This window comes from Vulpes lagopus, chromosome 22 (genome assembly GCF_018345385.1).
Source record: "Vulpes lagopus strain Blue_001 chromosome 22, ASM1834538v1, whole genome shotgun sequence".
In the NCBI taxonomy this organism is placed as follows: Eukaryota; Metazoa; Chordata; class Mammalia; order Carnivora; family Canidae; genus Vulpes; species Vulpes lagopus.
The window spans coordinates 23,270,203-23,289,006 of NC_054845.1; the positions used below are offsets into that span (position 1 = coordinate 23,270,203).

The 18,804-nt window shown below is 40.2% G+C and overlaps 1 protein-coding gene across 1 annotated transcript in view; it reads left to right on the forward strand.

Annotated features, from left to right (window-relative positions):
• XRCC5 (X-ray repair cross complementing 5) overlaps positions 1 to 18,804 on the forward strand; it is an 88,503-nt gene that overhangs the window by 60,003 nt on the left and 9,696 nt on the right. Inside the window, exons 17-19 of the mRNA XM_041737474.1 lie at positions 14,733 to 14,842; positions 16,756 to 16,852; positions 18,563 to 18,630. Coding sequence (XP_041593408.1) covers positions 14,733 to 14,842; positions 16,756 to 16,852; positions 18,563 to 18,630 — 275 coding nt within the window. The remainder of the gene's footprint in view (positions 1 to 14,732; positions 14,843 to 16,755; positions 16,853 to 18,562; positions 18,631 to 18,804) is intronic.

Sequence of the window (18,804 nt, forward strand, 5' to 3'; positions counted from 1 at the left end):
TTATTGGCCTAACATTATTTATATTCTTTTTCTCTTAGGTTCTGTGGGTTGATAGTGATGTGTCCCCTCTTTTATTCCTGATTTTGGTATCTTGTATCTTCTTCTTCTTCTTCTTTTTTTTTTTTTTTTTTTTTTTGTGGTCAGTGTAACTAAAGGTTTATGGTTTTGCTTATCTTTTATAGAAGATCCTTCCTTATGCTTTTATTGATTTTTTTTCCCATTATTTTGTTTTTATTTCATTGATTTCTTTATTATTCCCTTCCTTTTGCTCACTTTGGATTTAATTTGGTCCTCTTTTCTAGTGTCTTAAAGTAGAAGCTTAGATTATTGATTTGAAATCTCATTTCTTTTCTAATACAGGCATTGAAAGCTATACATTTCCCTCTAGCCAGTTCTTTAGCTGTGCACCATAAATTGTGATATATTGTATTTTTATCGTCATTTGGTTGAAATGCTTTCTAATTTCTTTTGTGATTACCACTTTGACCCTTGGATTATTTAGAAGATAAATCTTCTAAAAAAGATTCTAAAAGTTTAATTTGCAGATATTGGAGATACTCAGATTTCTTCCTGTTGTTAATTTTTATCTTAATTCTGTTGTAGAACATAGTTTAAATGGTTTCAACCCTTTTTGAACTTAGAGATTTGTTTCATGACTTAGCCTGTACTCTGTTCTGACAGATGTTCCATATATCCTTTATAATGTTGTCTACTCTGCTGTTGCCAGGTCGAGGGTTCTGCAAATGTCAGGTCAATTTGGATAGTAGTTTGTTTAGCTCTGTATCCTTGTTGATTTTTTTTGTCTAGTCATTCTCCATAATGTTTGGAGTATTGAAAGTTATTCCCTGTGAGACCTTGTGGACTGGTGACACCTGTATAATTTTTGCCTTACCTAGCTAAACAAAAATCTGGAGACCCAAGTGAATCTTTGCAGAGTACCAGTAAAGAAAACATCAATTCAAGTAATAGAGTGTATTTTAAATAAAAGTCTTCAGGTACTGGAGTTTTTAGAAAAAATTAACTTAGATATGTGTATCATAGTATTATGTTTGTTTTTGTTTATTTAAAGATTTTATTTATTCATGAGAGACCCAGAGAGAGAGAGAGAGAGAGAGAGAGGCAGAGACATAGGCAGAGGGAGAAGCAGGCTCCATGCAGGGAGCCTGACATGGGACTCGATCCCTGGACTCCAGGATCATGGTCTGAGCCAAAGGCAGAGACTCAGCCGCTGAGCCACCCAGGTGTCCCACAGTATTATGTTTGTGTTTCATAATTCTCTGCTTCATGAAAGGAATTAATTTACTTAAGCAAGTGACCAATTTAGTATAGGAAAAATTATGTTGGAGGAACTTGTTGGAGGACAGAGATGATTAATTGTAAGTAATGAAAGTCAATTTACATTTTAGTGACAATAGATTTTTAATTTTTTTATTTATTTAAGATAGTCACACAGAGAGAAAGAGGCAGAGACATAGGCAGAGGGAGAAGCAGACTCCATGCACCGGGAGCCCGACGTGGGATTCGATCCGGGGTCTCCAGGATCGCGCCCTGGGCCAAAGGCAGGCGCTAAACCGCTGCGCCACCCAGGGATCCCTAGATTTTTTTTTTTTTTAAGATTTATTTATTTGGTGGGGAGCAAGCACTAGTGGAGGGGAGAGGGAGAGAGAAAATCTCCAGCAAACTCCCCACTGAGCACAGAGCTTGATTCAGGGTTAAAACTCTTGCAACCCTGAGATCACAACCTCAGACAAAACCAAGAGTCAGGCACCTAACCAACTGTGCCACCCAGGTGCCCTGACAATAGGGATTTTAGTATATGAGTTTAGGTCAGTAATTATAGATTTGGAAAGTATATAGGTTCATTATTCCTTGCTTTCATTTGTTTCTTCTTTTGTGCCATTTTTCTCAAACATGATTTTATTTTGTTTGATTCATTATTTGTCTCATACAGTGAGAAGAAAATATATGGAATAACTAAGGTTGGATTATCCTGTAATCATCTCCATTTCTAATTACTCTTAGATGGACTGTAATGAAGCCAACGAGACTTATACATTTAAATTTTAAATGTATAGGTTGAGAGAGAGGATTGAATGTAAAAACCAGAGATAAGATTTGCCTATAGCAAATCTGGTTCCCATTGGTAGTCTTTCCTGAGTACAGTGGGTGAAACTAAGTAATTTGAGGCAGCCCTTTAAGTATATGAGTAATAAACAAAGAAAAAAAATAGATGGTGCAAAAAATAAGAAATAAAGGGGTCATGAAATAGAAGTATTCTGAGTTTCACCATCAGTAAATGCCAACCTGTGAAAAATCTCTATCCATTTAAGACTCATTAGAAATAGAAACAATTGTTTATTGCTCCCTAGATGACTTCTCGTTAAAAAATAAGGACATATTGATTGGAAAAATCAAATAGTAATAGAGTAGTACCTAAAAGTTAAGAAGTCTCCTTCATTGTCCCCACCTCTGCTCTAATACCTCCCCAAACTCACATTCTGTCTTGCTTTCTCATTTTCTCCTCATGGGAGTAACCCTGTTAATCCCTGTCAATGTTCTGTGTTATAGTCAGGATAGTTAAGGATCTGACTCAAGATCTCAGCTGAGCTCATGATCTCAGGGTTGTAAGCTTGAGCCCCACATCAGGCTCCATGCTGGGTGTGGAGCCTGCTTTAAGAGTCTCCCTCTCCCTTTGCCCCTCCCCCCCAGAAAAGAAGTGGTATTGTCTCCACACACACCTACACACATCTCTTTCACAGACTGTTACTCTTTGTATATGTATTTCCCCCTTCCATAGATATTTATTTTTACCATTTCTGTCTCTGTAAAATTAAAGTGAAGGGAGGTAAGAAAAAAGTTCTAGACTGTCCTTTCCCCCTAGTGATAACCAGTTCTAAAAATGCAGTGTGTGGGTTTAAGTTGAAGGAATTCAGAAAGACATCTTCATTCTTTAGAGGCATTAGAGGAGTAAACCAGTGAGGCTTAGGCCATGCGTTCATCCATTTAGCAAATGACCAACATCCTACTGTGTGCTAGTCATTGTGGCAAAACACAGACAGTAAACAAATAAGAAAATAAATGTCAAATGGTGATAAGGACTTGTGTTCGTTTCCAAGGGCTCTATAGCAAGTGCCACAAACTGGCTGGCTTAAAACTACGGAAATTTATTTTCTCACAGTTGGGGAGGCTAGAATTCCAAAGTGGAGGTGTCAGGAAGATTGGTTCCATCTGAGGACTCTGAGAAGAATCTGTTCCATGCCCCCCTCCTAACTCGTGGTGACAGCTGGCTGTCCTTGGTGGTCCTTGCCTTGTAGACACGCCACTCCAGTTTCTGCTTTCTCCTCTTCACATGGAGCTCTCTCACTGTGTGTGTGTCCAGATTGCCCTCTTAAAAGGATACCAGTCATATTGGATTAGGGCCCATTGATTATATCTGCAAGGACCCTATTTCCAAACAAGGTCATATTCTAAGGTTTTGGAAAGGGCATAAATTTTCAGAGAACGGTATTCAACTCATGACAGCTCTACAGAAAAAGTTAAAACTGGATAGTGGGATAGCGAGTGCTGCGGTGAGATGGGCTTGTGACTTGATTTAGAGGATCAAGGAAGGCTCACTTTGGCGGTATCATTTGAACAGAGAATTGAAGTTGGAGGAGAGAACCTGGTGGATATCTCTGGGAAGAACTTTGCAGACAAGAGGGAGCAGTATGCTCCAGAAACGATGTGTTTGGCTTCATGTAGGAGCATCAGGGAGGCTAGTGCGGTTGAAGGAAAGAGTAGAGATGAGAACAAGGGGTAGCTGGGGTACATATCACACAGGGCCTCCTGCTTTTAACTCTGAGTAAAATGGGAAACAACTGAGGAGTTCTAGGTAGAGGTTGGTCTGACTGACTTATGTTTTAAAAGTGCCCTGACCGGCCCCGGTGGTGCAGCGGTTTAGCGCCGCCTGCAGCCCAGGGTGTGATCCTGGAGACCCAGGATGGAGTCCCACATCAGGCTCCTTGCATGGAGCCTGCTTCTCCATCTGCCTGTGTCTCTGCCTTTCTCTGTGTGTGTGTGTCTCTCATGAATAAATAAATAAAATTTAAAAAAATAAAATAAAATAAAAGTGCCCTGACTGCCATGTTGAAAATGGGCAGGGTTGCAGTAGACAGATGAGTTAGAAGGCTACTGTAGTAATGCAAGTGAGAGAAAGTGAGAAGAAGCCAGACTTTTGATACACTTTAAAAGTAGAATCCGTAGGTTTTACTGACTGTTTGAATGTAAGGTGTTGAGGGAAAGAAACAAGTTAAGGATGACTCCCCCAAGTTTTTTGGCCTGAGCAACCAGAGGGAATTGCTATTTACTGAGAAGGGAGAGACCTGCTAAGTTGATTATGCAGGTCTGGACTTCAGGAGAGGTCTGGGTTCTAAATACAAATCTGGGAGAAGTCACCTACAGATGTTCTCTGAAGGCATGAGACTGGATGAAGGAGGTCTTTGAGAGGGGGAGAGGTGTGGTGTCTAGGGCACAGGTAGAAGGGGTCTCTTAGATGCACAAATAGTTCATCCAAGGCAGAAGGACACAAGACAATGTGGGTGCAGATGCAGGTGGGTAATCAATTTGAGGAGGAATTCATGGACTAGTTGGCATAACCTGAGCTCTACAGAGTTGGACAGAGAGAGCCCAAAGAAATGTATCTCAAATAATGCAACAGCCTAAGGGTGTCCTGGTGCTTTCAGTTGGAAATAGAACTTTCCCCAGAAGTAAGGTTTTTTGATGCTGCTGCTGTTTTGTCTTCTGAGTTGACTATTGATGAGCATTTCTGGCCACTCTGTGCCCTTTTGTAATTCTCTTCTAATTTCTAAACATTTTCTGGATCTCTTTCTTTCCATCCTAACTACCAGTATCCTAATTCAGGCTTTCGTTACTTCACCATTAGACAGTTAGAGCATCCTGTATCAATTATCCTCAAAGTTCTTGTTCAACTCATCCCATATGTTGGTACAGATTTAGGTTCCTTTTTTTAAAAAAAAAAAATTTTTTTTTAAGTAATCTATACCCAACAAACTTCCAACCCTGAGATCAGGAGTTGCACACTTCACTGACTGAGCCAACCAGGTGCCCCCAGAATTAGTTCCTTAAAGCACAGATTTGATTAAGGGTCAGCCCTTCTTAATCACTCCCTATGTCTTTAAAGTTAGTCCCCCCTTTGAAGGCTTTCCACAACCTGGTTCCTCTCTGCCATTGCAGACCCATCTTCTACAGGCCTCCTCTATGAACTTTACTCAGACCAAGCAGTATTCTTGCTGACACACTTGTGGCATTGGCTTTCCTGCCTCTGTATATCTGCTCATGATATTCCTTCCACAAAGAAGGCTCATTCTTTTTTCTCACCCCCAAATCCCACTCTAAAGAGACGCTTGTAATTTAAGAGCCTGTATATCCTGGGACACCTGTGCCTAGTAGTTCTCTGGTACTGTGAAACATTGTCAAAGATGTTGCTGTTGTCTGCCCTACAGGAACAGATAACCTTCATCTGTTTTTATGTTCTCTGATGATTGCTGACTAGTAAGTTTTCTGTTTCCATTGTTAACTTTAATGAAGCAGTGCTTGGGAATAATAACACTTTGAATTTTTGACAGCAGAATTCATTTTCAAGTTGCTTGGATCAATTCATAAATCCTAGCCCCACTGAAGGAGAAGTGGAAAAAAATAATATCTCAATATTTTGAGCTCTATAATATTATGCAACTTTCTTCACAAAATCAAAAAAGAGGGGGGAAAATGAAAAAGGAAGGATCTGAAGCAAAGATACCATATAAACACAGGGCATCATTATTTATCAATGTTCAGAAAGATTCACTACATGAAATATTATTTTAAATTTCCTGGTACTTGATATGTCCTTTTAAGAGTGACTCGGATTCTCCAGGCATCATAAGACACTGTGTGCCACCCCCCACCTCCATCGTCCACAAAAGCACATTCAAGCAGTGCTGCCTGCCTCTCTCCTTTCTGTGGAGCCTGACTCACCGCTCACTGTATCTCTTCAACTGATAACATGAATTTCAATTCCATTCAATTACCAACTTTTAATTGGATCCCATTGCCAGATTGGTCTCCTGTTCCAGAGTGTTTCCTCTTGGCTGCACTGTTACTATGGCTACTTGGTTCCTTCTACTTACTTCCTGCATTAGGTTGATGACATCTACTGTGGTATGAAGCTAGACAGATAACTGTAAAATTGCTACAGTACCAAACACTGTCATCTTGCATCCTGCCTTCCTCCTACTGCCCATCTGGAATGGGATCAAGTCTAGATGGTAAGGTTAGTAATTCTTCTATATTACTTTTATTTTAGGAAGCTTCACCAAGTTTTAGAGTCAGAAAATTGTGGAGACGCTCTTTCTCTGCCTTCTCTACTCCCTAGCCCCACCCTAATAATACATACTTCCAAACATATGGGTTATACATTATAGAAAGGAGCCATAGAAGTCCCTTCATTTGATGAAAAAGTCTTCCTTTAGCTTCCTCTTTTTTTTTTTTTTTTTTAAGATTTTACTTATTCATGAGAGACACAGAGAGAGAGGCAGAGACACAGGCAGAGGGAGAAGCAGGCTCCATGCAGGGAGCCTGGTGTGGGACTGGATCCCGAGTCTCCAGGATCAGGCCCTGGGCTGAAGGTAGCGCTAAACCACTGAGCCACCCGATTTGGGGTTTTAAATGAACTCCGTTCTGGAATTGGGGAAATTAGTTACACTTAAAAAAAAAAAAAGAGAAAAAAAAAAAGGACATTCTTTGATTGTTAGCAAACTGCTGTATGCCCTGTATATCCATAAATATTCATTGATAACCTTCAGGTTTTATGGGACATGTTAACTGGGCCTGGGCCTTTAATGGTTAAATTGAGCGTTGTTAATAAAAAAAACAAAGAGCATAGAATGCCATGGAACCCACCCTTTGACCAGGAAACTTGAAATTTTACAGCTAACTCAGGAACAGACCTGGTTTTACACCAAAATTATTTAAGATGATAAATAGTATTCATCCAGAAAGAAAAATATTTGTTATAATGTTCTCTTGTGGAGAGAACATTACATAAAGTGAGCTTACCACCAGTGGGCTTGCTGGATGCCATTTTTCTAGTTTCTCATTAGCTCATACTATCACCTTTTCTCTAGAGACCTAAGACCAAGAGACTTTCAGTGTCATTCTTCCTGTGGCTAAAAAGCAAGACTCACAGTTAGCTCAAATAAACACAAAAATAAAATGAGAGGGATCTCAGAGTCTGCAGGAATGGATTCTGACAATAAAGACTTTGCATTTACTCTGCTCCTTGTGCCTGGGGTTTTAATTTAACACATCAATGAAAAGGCAGCATTTAAAAGGGGGGGAAACACCCAGCAGGACCTACTTTTATTAGTGCAATTTGTAAGAAATTACTGCATTTAATGAGAAAATCGTTAAGCATGAAAAAAATGGGCTGTGACTGAACTTGTGGAGCTTAAATGGTGAGGTTTTAATTGAGTTTTTTTAGTTATTGGTAAGAAAAAATAATAATACAAACCCCACCAAAGCTGTATCCCCACTATTGAGGTGGTCAACGTTTTATATACCTTCGTTCAGTCTCCTGTGCCACTGGTTATGTGTGATCCCGTGGCTGTGGTGCTGTGCTGTGGGATTACGGCCTGTTTCAGATCCCAAAAGGGAGGCAGGCAGCTTCTTTCTATGCTCAGTGAGGAATTCTGGGGCCAGTAGGCTTGCAGAGCAGTTTCTAAAAGGGGGAAGATGAGGGAAGAGGCAGAGAGCAGGACAGCGCTGCATCTACTTCACGGTCTGCCTGCTGAAAGATGAGACATTTCGAACACCATTTACAGGTTCATAAAGCTTATGCTTTTTTCCTAATTCTCAAGATTATTTTGTTCCACCCATTGATTTCTTTTTTCCCCAACAAAAATATTTCATTAAAGACCACAAAACTAAAACGAGGAATACCAGACCAAGGAGCACAAACATTGAGGGCAGGTTCCGCCTGGGGTCTTGGATCCAGATCAGCCTCTTCTGGAAAGAGCAGCAGAAAAGGACCTTTAAGAAATAAGTCAGCATATCTTTTGTCATGGAGAGGAAAATATTTAGGATCTCTTTTTTTGTACTTAAATTTTCAGAAGATCATTGACTTCTGTGAAAAGAGAAACACCATGGGAAGGGTTCAGTCACTTCAGTGCTTCTGGTTTGTCATAATCCACACAGTTGTGTGGCCGCTGTTCCCTGGGTTTCACGCTGTTAAACCTGAGGGAAAGGGAGATGTATGTAGCTGGAAAGATGTTTCAAGTAACAGGAAAATCTCTTTTTTTTTTTTTTTTAACATAGTTCTGGTTTTATAGAAGTATGCTTTGTATATACATATATATATATTTTTTTTTAATTTTTATTTGAGAAAGAGATGAGAGTACAAGTGAGGGCATTGGGGGGTGGGGGGGGGTTGGTGGGCAGAGGGAGAGGGAGAAGCAGACCCCCTGCTGAGTAGGGAGCCCAGTGTGGGGCTCCATTCCAGGACCCTGGGATCATGACCTGAGCTGAAGGCAGATGCTTAAACAACTGAGCCACCCAGGAGTCCTGCATGTGTATATATAATTTTACATATATATATGTACTGGGCTTGGAAGCGCCTTAAATAAACGACTGTGAACCTTTTCAGTAACTTTCTGTTGAATGTCATTGTATCCTGTTTCACTAGAAAGGACAAAAAAACCTATACATTTTATCTTCCCTTATTGTTTAAAGAATACTTTGTTAACTTTGCATTTGCAAGATATATCCAGTGCAGAAAATGGGGCGTCCCTGTGTATGGGCTCATAGTACCAACTGTCTTGAGTGGCCCCTAGATCCACTCCTCACCCTTCCCCTTTGTGCACCAGATCTGAGGGGTGGAGGCCAGGGGGACAGAACTAGCCCCTGCAGGTTCCATTTTCTAGCCTCCTCCAGGGTTCAACCAACAGGAAACCCTGGTGGGAAACTGGTGGGAGGTGAGGCAGGGGGGAGAAGCCAGAGTATTTCTTTCTTCCTCTGTGTCAGGCAACATCTCCAACATCTCCTCCATGGCTTCAGCTCCCCTCGGACAGGCCCCTGAGCTCTAGTCATTATACCTCCCTCTTCTGTTTTCTACCCCTACCCTGCACTGCCACGGGATGCTAAGGGCTTCTTGCTGTTTCTAATCTCTGGGTTACAGCACCATTCTCAGTCGGTTTTACAGCTCTTCATCACCTGGGTAACAAATTGTCTGCATTAAATTTCCTTTGTTAAGTATTCAGAGTGATTTCTGTTTTTCTGGTTGGACCCTGACTGATAGATGCACAGTGCCTACCCACGATGACCAATTTATATCATGTAGTAAAGAGACATAAGCCTGTTGGCTATCCATTTCTGTTCTAGTTGCCTGTATTAAAATACAGGCTCATTTTCTTATCAGGCAAATGTTTCTTATATAAGTTTCTGGCTTAAAACGGTGATTGTACTTACGTGAGCATTTAATCGGTGGCAGACTGGACTACTTGTTTTTGGGTTTTATTTGCCGATAGATATTATTCTTTTATTCTCTTAATTACTGACCTGACCATATATTTATTTAAGTGCTTAAATTATACCATCACTTTGTTTTATGAAGATACCTCTGTCGTTGTGTAAGTCTGTTCTTAACATTCAAAAATAATTTAACTGCCAACTTCTGCAAAATGTGAACCCCTTCAATAAGTACAGTTCACGTGAGGCATTGAGATAGTGAGAAGGATTAAATTGGGAAACATCCTGAATGATGCCTGGGTTGAGTAAAATCATTTGAGATGGTTTTACAGCCCTTTATATATATTGTGTGACAGATGAGCAAACCCACTGCTGCTTTGGCTCTGTCCAGTGAAGGGGGAAAAACCCACAATAACTGACTTTCTTTCATTCTGTTGGAAACATCTTTGCAGAGAACAGGTAGTAAGCAAATGTCAAGTCAGAGGCTGACAAGCACATGGCCCCAAGTCTTTAGGCCCTTTGAGACTGTACATTAAGAGAGGTGATTCATTTTCAGGGATTTTCAGTGGTTTTGAATATTTTCTCTAGAGAGGGAGAATATACATTTCAGATTAAACAAAAAATACTCTGCCATTTTCCCCATACATGACAGTTTTCTATCTGGGTTGCTTTTTTAATATAACACTGAAGTATTATTGAGACTAATTTTGTGTATCAACAATCTGTACATGTGTAAGATGCTGGGTTAATATATAATGCTCATATTTAAAACCTCAAAGTCTAGACCTTTTTTTTTTTTTTTAAAGATTTATTTGAGAGAGAGCATGAGCAGGGGGTGGAGAGAGGGAGAAGCAGGCTCCCCACTGAGCAGAGAGCCCTATATGGAGTTGTATATCAGGGCCCCAGGATCGTGACTTGAGCTGAAGGCAGGTGCTTAACCGACTGAGTCACCCAAGTGACCCAAAAGAATTATTTTATTTTTCAGGGTAATTTGCTTTTATTTTATTTTTAAAATTCTTTTTAGAGAAGGAGGGGCAGAGGGAAAAGGAGAAAGAGAATCTTAAGCAGGCTTCACGCTGGGGCTCGATCTCATGACCCGAGCCAAAATCAAGAATCAGACGCTTTACTGACTGTTTGATTTTGAATGCTCCTTGAAATAAATGATGTCCCTTGCCTAAGATGAATGGTCCTTTCAGTGGCCATCTTTTATATTAGCTACAATGAGTATTATTGAGCCTCTGACTAATTCTGAAAAGCATTTTGGTGAATTGTAGTTGGGGCTGTGATTTACTGAGTATGAAGACGGACAGGCCATTCCATACCCTATAATTGATGTAGAAGCAGTGATGAGCACTGTGATGATCAGCATTTCCCTTCTGTGGCGTGGGGCGGATGGGAGCTTCAAAAGCATCATCTAGCTAAAGTAGAATGTTACTTTTGTCAACCATTTCTGCATTTTACTTTTATTTAAAATGGCAGGAAAATGTGAAGTGCCACCAAACTTTGGAAGAGAAGTCTTGTCTACAACCCACTGTGATACTCAGTATGTTACAACATCATCCATCACAGCTATTTGCTGGTGTTAAATGGTTCATGATAGTCAGTGAACCACAAAATAGTCTGGATAGACCAACAGAATTTGGAATCATGGGCCAGTTGCACAGGCCATGTAACTGATGATTCCTGAAAGGGCAAAATCTGGTTCTTTGTATTCACTGGATTTATTGCAAGTTTGGAGATGTTTATCTCCCTGTGTTTTGAACTTCTAGAGAAAAAGATGGTCTAACATGTAAATAAGAAAACTCAATTCAGTTAGGCCCACAAATACATAAGAACTTGATTCTTTTTTTTTTTTTTTAAGATTTATTTTTTAGAGAGAGATAGCGAGAGAGAGTACGAGCAGGGGAGAGAAGCAGATTCTCAACTGAGAAGGGAGCCCAACTTATGGCTCGATTCCAGAACCTTGAGATCATGACCTGACCCAAAGGCAGACGCTCAACCACTGAGCCACCCAGGTGTCCCCCGGCAGTTCATTCTTAAAAAGAAAGTAGATGTTGAGACTCCTACATCCTTTTTCTTATATCCCCTCTTTCCTATATCATCACTGCAAATGGATTATTGGCTTTTGCTTTTGCTTTATTTCAGTCTCCTAAATACTTTCCTCTGTAAGATGGTAACCGTGTGTGTGTGTGTGTGTGTGTGTGCATGCGTGTGTGTGCACACACCATCATATGTCGAGACAAAATGGGTCAGGAAACTTTTTTCCAAAGCAGTTCAGTCCCTATTTAGTTGATCTATGGTTTCCGGATTTAAGGACTCCCTAAGCTTCAGTACCTAATCCTTTGTACTTTTTATACTTTCTCTTGCAGTCTTTATGTCACAGTTTGGACACACACAGACAGCTCTCCTCTTTAATCTCTTAGCATCTGTGATGCTGTACCCTCCTGGTTTTTGCCTACCACTCATTCTTAGCTCCCTTGTCAGTTCCTTTCCCTCTCTATGAGCTTGGTCTTTAGCCCTCCTCCCATGCAGTTGCTCTGGATCCAAGCTCCATCCTGCCTCAGGACCCTCACACAGACTGTTGTACTCTGGGACCACACCCCTCCAGCCTTCCCCTAGCTGATTGTTCCTCCTCCTCCTTCCCTCCTATTTGGACTCCATGTGCTAGACTATTTGCTTCTCTTCAGACATACCTGTGCTTTCCCACCTCTCCTCTTCTCCTTTGTTCATTCTGTTTTCTGCTATATGATGGTCAACTGCTGGTTTTCATTGCCCAGAAAAAAAAAAAAAAAAAAAAAGCCACGTTCATTTATGAAAGTTTCTTATAATCAGTCCCCAAAGATTTTAAAAAATTCACATCAGCGGATATGTTTCCATACAGGTCATAGTCCTCTTCACATTTACCCCCTGTTATTACTTTTGTATACATGTTATGTTCCCTCTTAGACTGTAAAATCCTTAAAGGCAAGGGCTTCATCTTCACCTTAATCATGTCTTCCACAGAATACACTCCAGGGTCTACCCTGTGACAGTTACACAGGAAATAAATACTAGGTAAAGTTACTGAAAATAATCACTACATCAAGAGAAACATTTACATTGTAGCTCACTTAGGTCCCTCATTCTCATTTCAAAAGAAATGAGGAACATTAGTGTCTGGGATTACTACCCATGGCCTGTGAAGGCTCTTGTGCCTAGATCCATAACTCCGAGTGGTTTCACGTCCGCCTCTCAGAGCCAGCAGGCTGCTCTAAGTGGTGTAGGGCCCTGGTCAGACCCTTCTGTCACTTCCGTTCTCCAAGCTGAAGAAGGAGGTAGCTTCTGTTGCCTTGAGATTCTTGTTGGCTTTCCTCTCTGCCTACCTATCAGGGCTGTGTTATTTACCTTGCTTAAAAAGACCCATCCGAACATCCTTTCTCTCCTTTGAATGTTGAGTATTAATTCACCACTGCGGGATACATTGGTAAAGATTTCAGAATTGAAAGGAAGAAATTGTTTCTTTAATCCCTCAAGTTTGCTAAGTACTTTATTATAATGGAGATCATAGTCTCCTAGTTGGTGGAAGAGATGGGGATATTTTTCTCTTGCTGCAAAGTTATTATATTAGGAAATACTTTGTCCAGGTGTGTTTTGTTTTGTTTTTAAGATTTTATCTATTTAGTATTTGACACAGAGAGCACAAGCAAGCAGAGCAGCAGGCAGAGGCAGGGGGAGAAGCGGGCTCCCTGCTGAGCAGGGACCCTGATGCTGGGCTTGATCCCAAGACCGAGGATCATGACCTGAGCTGAAGGCAGACACTTAACCGACTGAGCCACCCAGGCACCCCTGTCCAGGTTTTTGGTTTTGTTTTGGTTTTGTTTTGGTTCTTAAGATTTTATTTATTTAGAAAGCTCATGTGAGTTGGAGGAGGGGTAGAGGGAGAGAGAATCCCAAGCCCAAGGTGGAGCTTTATCTCATGATCCTGAGACCATGCCTAAGCCAAAATCAAGAGCCTGATGCTCAGCCAACTGAGCCATCCAGGTGCCCCACTTTGTCCAATATGTTTAATCCTTTCCATATAGGCTGTAGGGTCCTTTGGAAGTAAGTTGATGGTACTGAGTTTCATGTCTTTCCTAAAACATTGAACAGTCTCAGGTCACTGTGATTCAGTTAGTAGCCTCAAGCCTTTATAGGCAAGCCTTGAAAGTAGTTTCATTAGTATTGTGCATGTACCCATTCCTAACTCTTAGGATGCTCAGACGAGGCTGTGGTTGTGGTCACACCTTGACCGTTCAGCATAAATTGCCCGGCCACCCAGCAAATGAGTGGTTTCAGAGCACGAGTGAGAGTGAGCCTTTATGCCATGAATGTGTACATCTCCTTGGTTTGTTCTCTACCAGTCGTAAGGGGCAGTTTCAGTCTGCTTAGCAACTTACATTCCCTGAAGACTTTATGTTGCTATTTTCCTCTGCTTTTTTTCATCCTGAAAAATATTTGTTTGTGAGGCAGCCTCAAGTTGCAACCCATCTTAAAAACAATAACATTATTAATGCATTTCCTCCTTCTGTAGAATTTATGACATTGCTTGCTAACAGTTATTGTTTATTAAGTATTCATGGCTTGTAGAGTGCGGAACAACAGAGAGAATATCAGGTTCAGCCAAGGGCAGAAGATAATGTAGCAATGATTCCTCATTCTAAAGGAATAGTATTAAATTAAGGGCTGGTCTTTTCTAATTTGACCTATGATTGGTAGAAGATGGGGTGTCCCTGGCTCATTACCCTTCTCCGTCTGGCACTGTTTGACATTTATCATGAGTGAGATTAGGTGAAGGACTAGGGTATCTGTTTTCTATGACTATACCAGGAAAGACAGTTCCAAATTATCCAGATGGCCCCTAAATTCCGAGGGGAGAATAAAAAGCAACCACAATTTTTTAAAACACCATTTAGTATTAGTCCCATAAGGAACATTTAGCTGTAAGTCTAAACACTTTAGAAATTACATCTTATTTCTTGGCAGATATCAGTAAGTATTACCCAAACTTTTCAAATACAGACTTTCAGAATCAGCATTTTGCATCTCATCTGCCCTTCCCATCCCCCCCCACCAAAAGAAGAATAGCTTTTGTGCATACTGACCATGAGGCTTCTGAACCATAATACATAATTACAGGCACACAAAGCATATACTCTCTCTATAACCAGTGTCGCTCAAAATGAGGACAATAAGTTTGTTGTCTTGTGTTCTAGCAAGTCGCCAGCTGATAAATCGCATAGAACAGTTTCTGGATACTAATGAGACACCATATTTTATGAAGAGCATGGACTGCATCACAGTCTTCCGGCAAGAAGCCATTCAGGTAACACAATCCTATATGCTGTTATCCTCTTCCTAAACAGCCACCATCACAGGGGAGACATACAGCACCGCACAAGTAAGCACGGGCTTTGGAAATAATTGTTCTTATGGTGAATAGCAGTGTTTGCCAAGAAATGCCGAAATGACTATCTTTTTACTATCACTGTCGTTTCTGAGGGGGCATAAAGCTGGGTGGGGTAAATGGGATGCTTCATCCCTGGGAGTTAGCTGCTTATTACATCATAGCCATGACTGCATGACTTCTATTTATGGAACCAGGGAAATTTCCATTGTAACCTCTGGTGACCCATTCATTAAAGGACTGGCTATTTTAAAGAAATTGATAAAAATATATATTGGTGTGATTTTTGAGAAGGATTTTATGAAGAGGGGTGTGGGGATCTGGAATGCCAGGAAATATTAAGAACGCTGAAAATTAATTACTCAGAGCCACACCTCACTTTTTGTGTGGGTTTTCTGTTTGTTTTATTAGGAATTTTGAAAAAACTGTGAAAATCTTCCAAATTATTCTAGGCTTTTATATGTAAACTCTAGGCAAGAGTGAGCAAATTTAAATTAGAAAGTATATTTTTAAAGCAGGTGCAGTTGTAGTGTATGTTCTCGTGTGGGTGCTTATTAAGTATTGGCTGTGTGAGTTTATTCTTGCATTGTTTAGGTTCTTACAAAGAATGAAAAGAAAATGAGAAAATTGTTAAAATTAGAAGATTCAGGAGTAGATGATCCAAATGCCCTATAGATATGGGCAAAGAGAGTCAGTGTAAGACAAGGATGTCCCGAGTGGAGAATGATCTGGTGTAAGTGGGAAAAGGTAGTGAAAATGTCTTGCTTTTTTAGCACTACCCCGAGCTAGATAGAGCACCCAGTAACACCTCTCTGCACTGTTGTCACCACGTGTCCTTGAAATTACCCGGTCACTCGATTTCTTAAAAAAATAAAAATTTTTAAAAAGCCAGGGAGAGATGGAAGAGCATCAGGAGACTCTAGAGACATTTCAGACACTCTTAACATGGAGACCTTTTCTAACTGCAAAATCTGTAATACACACGAGAAAGGAAAAGGGCTTTATAATTGGGAAAATGTGAATACTGACTGGTTATTTACTACTGTTAAGGAGTTATTACTAACTTTTTGGTATTTTTTAAAAAAAGAGTCCCTCTCTATATTTTAGATACTGCATACCAAAATATTTATAAATGACATAATGTGCTTGACGTTTGCTTCCAAACAATCCGAGGGCTGTGGGAGATGGTAGGGGAATAGGTAGGGCAAGACTAGCTGAGGTGACAGTTACTGAAGCTGGGTGATGGGTATATGAGCATTCATGAAACTCTTCTATTTTTGTTTGACTTTGTCTATATGGAAGAAGGTTAAAAAGCACAGCACCAGGCCACTGAAAAACTGGTGTGGCTCTGAGCAGTCATGTACCTTTCACAGATGGGAGGTTCCCAGCAAACAAAGCTGAAATTGGAATGCCAGACCAAATCTCTTCGTTTACCAGAGAAGGATATTACATATAATATATATATGTATGTATGTAATAAAAAAATATATATTACATATATTATGTAATGAAAATATGTATATGTATTAAATATTAAAATATGTATATATTTAAGACTTTATTTATTCATGGGAGATATATAGAAAGAGGCACAGACATAGAGAGAGAAGCTGGCTCCCTGAGGGCAGTGTGATGTGAGACTCGATCCCAGGACCCCAGGATCATGACCTGAGCCAAAAGCAGACGCTCAACTACTGAGCCACCCAGGTGCCCCTATATACTTTTCTTATAAATAACAGTGGATTCAGTGTATATAGCCCTTTTTCCTAGGAATGACTTGTTTCAGTATTTGCTCTGACCTGAAGCCTCTCTGTCCCTGCATGCCACCACAGTTTTCAGAAGAGCAACGCTTTAATGATTTCCTGAGAGCTCTTCGAGAGAAAGTGGAAATGAAACAGTTAAATCATTTCTGGGAAATTGTCATTCAGGGTAAGGTGTCTTTTATCATTTTCTCCAAATATCTTATGCCATTTTTTCGAAATCCAGTGAGTGAAAATCTTGCTTATTAGTAAGTGCAAAAAAATAAGTAATAAATAAGTAAACATAAAAGTCCCATCTTGAAATTCTGGGTAGCATGACCCAGTTCCAAGATGGTACCTCTCAATCTGTTGGAAGAACCTGTATGGGCAAACATTGCCCCCTTTCTCAGATTCTTGGACTCTTCCATTCTCCTGGACCCACAGTACTGTCCCTGACCTCACCCACATTTTGCCCTCCTGCTACTTCTCATTAGCATGTTCTTAGGCTTTCCATAGCAGCAGACCAGCATTTTCATCACCAAAGCTACTACATCATGTATTCACAGTGACCAGTGCAAACTCAGCCTAGAAAGAAAGCGACACACAGTCTTTCAGTGTTAGGCTTGACGTTGGATCGCCTCCATTTTTTTTTTTCACCTGACTTGATTTTCCTTCAGAACCAGGTATAAGATATTACCTATTAAAAATACCTCTTATGAAAACAGTGATGTTGAAAATTATGAAACTTTTCACTTGAAGTGGGGCCCTCAGATTAGTTTCGACCTATCTTTCTGTGCAAATTCTGTAAAAAAGGAGTTGCATATCTAGCTATCCAGCTTCTAAGGGCAGCTTTTCATCACTCAGGCAACTATTTTCCTGACAGTTAATTTTTCAGCCCTTTAACTTCTACACTGGGGAGCAAAAGCAATTAGAATAGGTGGTGAATGGGGCTTACTCAAATCACTTTGGTGTCTCTGCTGTCGACCTAGTAGATGAAGGAGATTGGTTTTGGTATTTATTGATTGCCTCCAGCATATTGTTTGCTGAAAAGAAACTTACAGGACATACACAGGTACATATTTTCTGAAAGCTTATATCCTATTTAGAGAATACACATGACCTGTGCCATTTCTAGGTGCAAATGGATGTTAAATATATGTGCTTTTCTGAAAGTGTATCGTGCATCGGCCATTTGAGGCAAAAGAAAATCTTAGGAAGAAGTGAAAACTGACGGGTGGATTTCCTATCCTTCATTTGCTCTCACTCACTAAGCTAAAATTGATGTATGTGCTAAATGATAGATACAACCATTGTGAGAGCATGTTTCCTCCCAGCCTTGGGCTTCTGACCATTCCATCAGTAGCCAGTAACATTACTAGAAGTCAGAATGCCTGCACATTCCTATATTGGGTATCTAATGGGTCTGGGCCAAACTATATAGTCATTCAGTTATTTATTTACTGAGCTCGTGCCATGCACTACATTGAGGGGAATAGAAAGATGAATAAAACCCATTCCCTGCCCTGGAGAAAAGTATGGTCCATTAGAAGAGAGAAAATTCGTACACATAGTTATACAAGGCAAGATATGATGATAGCCTTTTCAAAGGCATCAACAAAGGCATCTGAAAACTGAAGGAGAGATTTAATCAGGGAAGACTTCATGCAGCAAATATCATTTGAGATGTGGCCTTTATTTTACTCAAGCTAAGTGGGAAACAGGATAAGAGGGAAGAACAGTGTGAGTTAAGTGCCTTTACAGTCTTCCATTTCTTATAGAGAAAGCCCCTGTAGAGTCTTAAAAAATCTCCAGTGCAAAGGTAAGAGGGGGTGTGGTAGAGAGGAAGGTACGATTGGGATTGTTTCTTTGAACTTGGGTTTCACTCTGAATTACTTTTTAGATGGAATTACTCTGATCACCAAAGATGAAGCTCCTGGAAGTTCCGTCACAGCTGAGGAAGCCAAACAGGTACTAAGGAATAATGCCATCTTTAGATAAATTATTGTAATGGATATTATTTTCTTGATGCCCATTCTTCCTTGAAAAATTTAACTTTTAAAGGTAACTAAATTAGTGTACCCATTCTTTTTTTGACCAATTGGCTAATTCCTTCCACTGCAGCATTTTTATAGGAGAAATTGT